The 7,289-nt window shown below is 38.5% G+C and overlaps 1 protein-coding gene across 1 annotated transcript; it reads right to left on the reverse strand.

Moving 5' to 3' along the window:
* Positions 1 to 5,214: 5,214 nt before the first annotated feature.
* Positions 5,215 to 6,548, reverse strand: LOC115972266 (ethylene-responsive transcription factor ERF027-like). The gene has a single exon (XM_031092480.1). It carries the CDS (start codon positions 6,232 to 6,234, stop codon positions 5,494 to 5,496), a length of 741 nt encoding a protein of 246 aa, XP_030948340.1. The 5' UTR covers positions 6,235 to 6,548; the 3' UTR covers positions 5,215 to 5,493.
* Positions 6,549 to 7,289: the final 741 nt, after the last annotated feature.

Below are 7,289 nucleotides of genomic sequence, written 5' to 3' on the forward strand. Positions count from 1 at the left end.
GTAATATGTTACCAAAAACACAATCGAAGTCCCTCACTGCTCGGCTATCGTCTCGGATGAATTATTCAGAGTTTATAGTTCTCGGACGATCGCTGCGCCTGTGTTATGGGGCATTAAGCTGTTATCTCGATTGGTAAGGTTCTGTTTCAAAATTTCCTGCTCTACTCATCACTAAAGGAGAATACATACATAGCACGCCCGTTCATAAAGTAATTGCTGCCGAAAGGAAAAGTATTTAGAAAGAAATAAACTCATCTTTTATTAAGACAAAGAAATAGTACAGTGTACAATGAAAAGCTGGACTAAGCTTATACTAAAGCTAACTACATAAGTGAAAAGAAAAGATACAAGAGAATGAAGATAAAGCCGAAGAAGAAGTACAGAGGAGAGGTTGGCTGCTGTTCCAAGATGTTGATTAAGGAAACCATTCCTCAACACTTTTACATGCCCATAACTCAGGCAGCCAAAGAACCCAACGTGGGGCCTGCACCGTTGAAGAAAAGGTGCAGAGAGCACCTGGCTTCGGGCTAGCGCCGTTGAAGAAAAGGTGCCGGGAACCCAACTTGAGGCCCGCACTGTCGAAGAAAGGGTGCAGGCAGCCGGAAGTTGATGGGCCTCCACGGAACCACGCCTGCGATATAGCAGACGACGCTGATGGCGGAAATTCTTTCTTCTGACATACCAAAAATCTGGTATGACCAGAACTTGCTTCGGATTTTAATTGAAAGAGGGAGAAATACCATCTTCCCCTTGTCAAAATGGGGGACTGGCTTGAATCTGTGCCATCCTTGTCCGTACCACATCACCTTGAGTATCATGAGGATTCGGTGCCTTTGAAGCGTGCGAAGACTTCTCATCCCCATCCACGCCTCAAACATCTTGCTTTGAGGCAGAATGACACTAGAAATGGAGATCGTGGATATGGCAGAAGGAGTATGATTCTGAAGGGAACAGGAGGGTTCATATGTAAGGGGAGTGACCCCCTACCCTATTTATACACAGAGCAAACTGGTGGCATTTAATTCATGCAAATTTCCAAGGAATGCTACGAACAAGGCAGACTTGACTCAATTTCCAACCTCATCCGCAGCCGTAGGATGTGAAGATCCTCGTGAAGGCACGCCTCGAGTACCGAAATGTCAAAGGACTTCGCGTGAGTGAAAAATAAAGGAGTGTCCCTTATTTTGACACGCCTCCCATGTAAATGGAAAAACACAAATAATAATAGAGTACAGGATTTGAGCGAGCCAAAATGTGGGCCTGACGTCACCAAAACCCTCCTCCCCAACTAAAAAGTCGGGCAGCAGGATTTTGAGGGGCTATTGTGGGGCCCGAAATCTGAGGTTCCAGCCCACTTTGTATTAAGGGCCCAAAGCCCAGGCCGAGGAGCCCTACTGCCAAGGGCGCATAATGAAAGCTCCTTGAAGGCCCACGGATGTGGCCGAGGACGACTTCACGTCCAACATCTCACAAAAACACCTGAAGAAAAGGACAAACTCAATACAAGAGCAGTACAAGTGAGAAAGCTGCCAACGCCATAACGTGGAGCCCGACACCTGACAAGCCCATATCCCATACCATGCTATCCAGCTTCTCCCAACCACTCTGACGTGAGGATTGATAGGACGAGTAATTGCCCCAAATAAGGAAAGACTGACGCGTGGGAGAAAAACAGGAAGCGAATGCTAGTATAAAAGGGAAAGAGAGCTAAAAAGCGAGGGGGGGGGGGGGAGAAAAATAGAAGGGAAAAGGAGGAAGAGTGGTGAGAATGTAATGCTCCTCGGACTAACTCCGAGGAGCCAAATCTCTCAAGCCATATCGATGTAAGGCTTAGTCATACTGTCCAAACCCGCCTTTGTATTAACTCTCGTGAAACTAGGACCAGACCGTTACCCAGTGTTCAAGGGCAGACCTTTCCAAACCTACTCTCTACAAATCATATTGTTCGGGCCATTTACACACGAGCTCAACGTCATCCTTGGGTCGTTAAAAATCGTGTCCCTATAGTATTCATTTAGGAAAATAGATAGGATTTCTATTAAAGATATCTACTTTTACATTCTTTTTATGGACTTTATTATGTTGAAGATGCTCTTGTTTAATAAATGGCGTATGAAAATAAAGTAATAAGAGTAAAAAATGAATCATTAATTATTTATTTAAAATTATCTGTTTTTAGAAATATATACATTGAAGAAGTTTTAGATTCAAAATTTTTTTTTTTTAAATTTTTTTTGTGAAAGATTCAAAAACCTTTTAGTTTAATATGGTATACGAGTAATAAAAGGCAAAAAGATGTTAGTATTTATTTACATGAATCTATTACATTTAAAAAAAAATTTAGGGGGGCATTAGTCAAAATTTCTACATTACTTTTTTTTTTTTAATATTACTTTTTAAGCATCTTTTTTAATATTACTTAGGAAGGAAGGGAGGATTTTGAAAATCCAAGGGTGCCATGGCCCCCCCTTTCATTTGAATTAGAGTCACTGATGGTTGGTGGAGTTGTTTTCAGATTGACAAGATCACCATTCTTGGTGCATGATTATTTCCTTTTCTACTAGAGATAGTAACGTTCTTGGAAAAGTCATTCTCAAAACATGTTACTAGTTATTCATGAATATACTAAATAAGTGAATGACTACTACTAAATTCTCTAGGTCATAAAAAAGGTGTGTAAAATCTCTAGCTAGAGTAGTCGAGCCTTAAAAAGATGAAGAAGAAGACTAGTTTTTTGAGATAATAGTAAATTAAGACCTAGAGATTTACAAGCAGTAAGAGAACATAAATGTCACGGTGTAGTCAATTCGCTTCCTATGGGCCAAAAAAAAAATTAAAAGAAAATGCTTAACAAATGGTTCTAACACAGACCACAGATTGTATTCTTTCTCCTAGTTTGTAGTCCTCTACTAGTCTACTTTGACCTAGATTTTAAAATGAAAACTAACTTAATTTTAAGGGTCTCTACGGTGAAAAAATCTACCCTGTTTTCGTTGTATATTTCTTCTTGTAGGGTCCACAAACGAGAAGAAATATGCAACGGAAACACATAATAACTTCTCCTCTACGAGGAGGCCCTCATGGCCTCATATAGCCATTAATTATGCATGTATTTCCCTAGGTGTTGCTTCTGTCCTCTGCTTTGAATGGAAAGGAGCATACCTTAGTTTTCTCTTGTTGGGTTTTGCAATTTGACCATTTTGGGTTAGATGATGCATTTATTTTCGCTTTGTAGTGCTGGGCACATACTATCTGGTCCTACAAGATATGGCTGGAGATGTTTGTCTCCTTAAAAGAGGAGAAAAAGTCATGTAGGCCAAGTTGGATGTATTTATATAGGCTCAAAATTTTTACTTGAAGAAGTTTCAGAACTCATTGCTTTTGCTAACTTATGTCTGTGTGAGATAAACTCGCTTTTAGATCATAAAAATCAAGATTTGGGGTTTAATGATGATGGTTTAAGGCTTTAATTATGTAAAATTGATAAAATTTCTTGCAGTTGTTATTCATCGACTTACCCCAAGCAATGGTTAAAATGGAGTAGTTAAAAGATTATATTCGTTATTTTCTAATATTTATACTTTTGTAACAATTGTAAATTTTATAATGGTACGAATGGTTCTAAATTTGAATCTTGTCTCCCACAACTTTAAGTTTGTGAGAAAATTTGTAATTTATCAATAATATACTCTTGGTTGTTCACAGACACCTGCACCCATACAAGGAAAAGTACATCACCCACCCATTCCGCTTGACCCAAACTTTAAAATATAATCCTACATGCATGATCATATTGTTATAATTCATGAACATGTTAATCAACTCATATCATCAAAAATATGCATTTCATAGAGTTGATTATATTAAGAATTAAGTTAAATTTAAGAATATATATGTAATTATGCATGCACAATCTCTTTCAAGTGATCTAATGGATTTCTTTCAAGAATATGGATAAATTTGTTATACTCATCTTCTTGGATCAATACACATCTTTCACGTGATCCTTTAAGGGAATTGTGCTTGTTTGTGGTGCGTAAGAAATTGTAGAGTTTGTAGTGTTTGAATAGAACTGCAGGAATGGTGTCAGAATGATGATTGCGAAGAGAGTTTAGGGGGAGCTAATCGAAGAGCTATATTGCATAGAGTAATCTAATATCTCTATCAAAAAGCTCTCTCAGATTTGAACAACAAATAGATTTTGGTGCAGATATATATCTCTATCTTATATTTGGTTTTTGAATTTGGTTGTGGGGGATATTTTGGACTCTGTTGACTGGATAACATCTATCTCCTTAACAAAATGAAAGAAATCTAAAAACATGAATATGGATAAGTAACGCGATAAAGAGTTGAGAGTAAGGTCTGCTCTTTAGGATGTAACTTTGTACGATATATCACAGATACTGCAACTATAGGAAAAAGCTGTTCTAAGTGCACTCAGTAAAGCCTAATTATGCCATGTACTTAGTATAAACATGAAAATAAAATGTAAAAATGAGAAAGAGAGATGCTCATGGTCACATTATTACACCCCGACAATTGAACAGTGGAGCAGTTTTAATCATAACGACATTTGCTATTCTCATGATTCAAGTCCAAATTCTTAACTTTCAAGCTTTCATCAAAAAGATATTGACATTTAACGGGACCCACTAATTAAGTTTTGACTCATGATAATATTAATAATCTCAAATTTCTTAAAGTGAAAAATTTTCTGCGCGACCTTGTGACAGATATCATTAATGCAAATTTACTTTTGCTCATTAGTTTTTCACACAGAATTTGTGTGTGACATGGATACAAAATCCAAAAGTCTTTTCAAGCTAAGAATTTGGGTTCAAGTCGAAATAGGTCTCCCCCTCCCAAAAAAACCTTTTACCAAGTTTCGTGACTATTCCAATTGAGGCAGGGCTTGAAATTTGAAGCCCCTTATAGTCTAAGGTTTCTAGAGTTTAGGTTTTTCCAAAAGAGAAGCTACTAGTCTCGTATCTAATTAAGATTGTCACCCTCATCTTTTTATTTTGAAAAAAAAACAAAGACACATGGTAGGCACTGATATACAGAGACACAAACACTGACATACAATAAGAGAACAGTTGAGAACATAATCTCACAAAGGCGCCAAAATATAAATATTTGTATATATGAACTTGTCCTAGCAAGCAAAAACACTATAGTACATGCACACATTAAGCAAAAAAGCAGCAAGCAAACTCAAAAGTCACTACTACCTTCATCAAAAAACCTCACTGATTACATGTAAACGCGTGATCATATTTTCCAACTTCCATCAATCTATTCTTATTACATAGCTACTATTATTTTGACCACAAATCACGTAATGCATACAAAAGCATATACACGTAACATTAACAACATGCTACCAATGTTATATGATCTATTTGTATCTTTATCTTCTATTTCTTGTTTTTCCCTTTCAAATGATCCATTTTGTTGGATATCTAATTCATGATTGTGGAGCTAGCATTTTCAAAAATAGCCCCACAAACTTTCTCCTCCATCTGAATTTCCCGGCGAGTCATCTGATGAGTTTATTCTCGGCGGTGATACCAGCATTCCTTCTGCCATGTCGACCAGAAGACTTGGCATATCAAATATTGCCTCCTCATCTAGAAACTCTGTTCCTGATGATGTCCAACCAGCATTCATAGTGTTACTATCGTTCTGCAACTGCCGGAGTTGTAACTGGCTCTCGCTTAGTTCCGCCTTCTTTAAGGCCGCAGCAGCTGTGGCTGCGTTACGAATATCAAGGGGCGATGTAGAGGCTGGAACTGGGTATGTTGCAACTGATCCAGGGAAGTTAAGAACTGCATCACTGCCTTTTAGAGCCAGAGCCGCCACGTCATAGGCGGCAGCCGCCATCTCCGGGATAGGGAACGTGCCGAGCCATATACGTGTGGTCTTACGTGGCTCCCGGATTTCCGAGACCCACTTGCCACCCCGGCACCGGATTCCGCGGTACATTGGGTGTTTTCCAGTAGTTGATGAGGAGGCCATGGTGGTGGTGGGTTTTGGAGAGTTAAGTGGTTGGTTGGAGGATGGGGAGTCACACGTGGGAGATGGGCTATCGCACGTGTGAAAAGGGAAGGAGTGTTGGACTTGGACTAATTGGGGTGGAAGGGAAGAAGGGTCAAGAGGTGGCAGTGCTGCTGGCTGATGGGGTTGGTCTAATTGGTGAATATTAGTTGGAATGTTAGGGTGGTCAGCCATATTATATTTTTATAGGTATATATAGGGGTGTGAAGAATAGGACAATGTCATTGAGGGTGAAGATATTAATCGTGTCTGTGACACACAGAGAGAGAGAGAGAGAGAGAGAGTGTGTGTGTGTGTGAGGTTATAGTTGGGATTTCAGGGAAAGATAAATTATGATGATTGTGTATGAGCTAGTATGATATAACAAGGGTGAAACCGTGGGGATCTCGCGGAGAGAGTGACTCAAAAATGGTGGCATCAAGCGGGTTCTATTACTATTAGTAGTAGGCTAGTAGCTAGGGTTTTGAGACGAAAAAGTTGAAAAATAATAGAAGATAGGTTTTGTTTTTGTGTATGGAGTGCGTAGGATAGTATTTATGTTGATGCATGATAGTGAGTGAGGCACACGCATTCGGCACAGCCTCGCAATTAGCTGTTTTCTACTCTCTCTTAGTGCCATCAGCCTCAACCCCACTCTTTTCCTTTTTATTGTTAATGCTTAATTTATTTTTCATTGCTACTAGTTTTCTTTTTGTGAGGTGGACTGGCCAGGCTAAGTGCTATTGGGAAATTAATATGGACTGATTAAATGGATTTGGAGAAAATTGCAAATTCTGGGAGCTGATAAACCGTGTGATGTTGTGGGAAACCCCAAATTGAACATTATGTTGCTAGAAAAAGACACATTTTAAGGAATTTGTTGTTAATTTGGGTGAGATCCAAAATACTTATTTGGCTAAGTTCCCGTATAGCCATGTATAACTCCAATTAAAATCTTGATTAATTTGTTTTATTTATCCCTTTTTCATTAGCCATTTGATTAGACAACAAAAATTTTAAGAACCAAGAATTATGTACTCAAAAAGGGAAAACAAAATGTGGTTTATGGCAGATGAATCCCCTATTTGATTGCCAAGGGGCAGAAGAAGAAATACGAAATTTTGAAGCCTTACTATTCAAGCTACCCATCAAATAATAATTCCATATCGAGCTAATCAATAAAAGAATCTGATATGACTGATCCTGGTGTACGTGCTTCTTTTTGATTATAGGCTCATCCAAGAAAAAAA

The sequence above is a fragment of the Quercus lobata genome, chromosome 12 (genome assembly GCF_001633185.2).
Source record: "Quercus lobata isolate SW786 chromosome 12, ValleyOak3.0 Primary Assembly, whole genome shotgun sequence".
NCBI classification, from domain to species: domain Eukaryota; kingdom Viridiplantae; phylum Streptophyta; class Magnoliopsida; order Fagales; family Fagaceae; genus Quercus; species Quercus lobata.

What these genes read in the sequence shown, in the direction of transcription:
- LOC115972266 (XM_031092480.1), bottom strand. Translation starts at nt 6,234, where the DNA reads ATGGCTGACCACCCTAACATTCCAACTAATATTCACCAATTAGACCAA.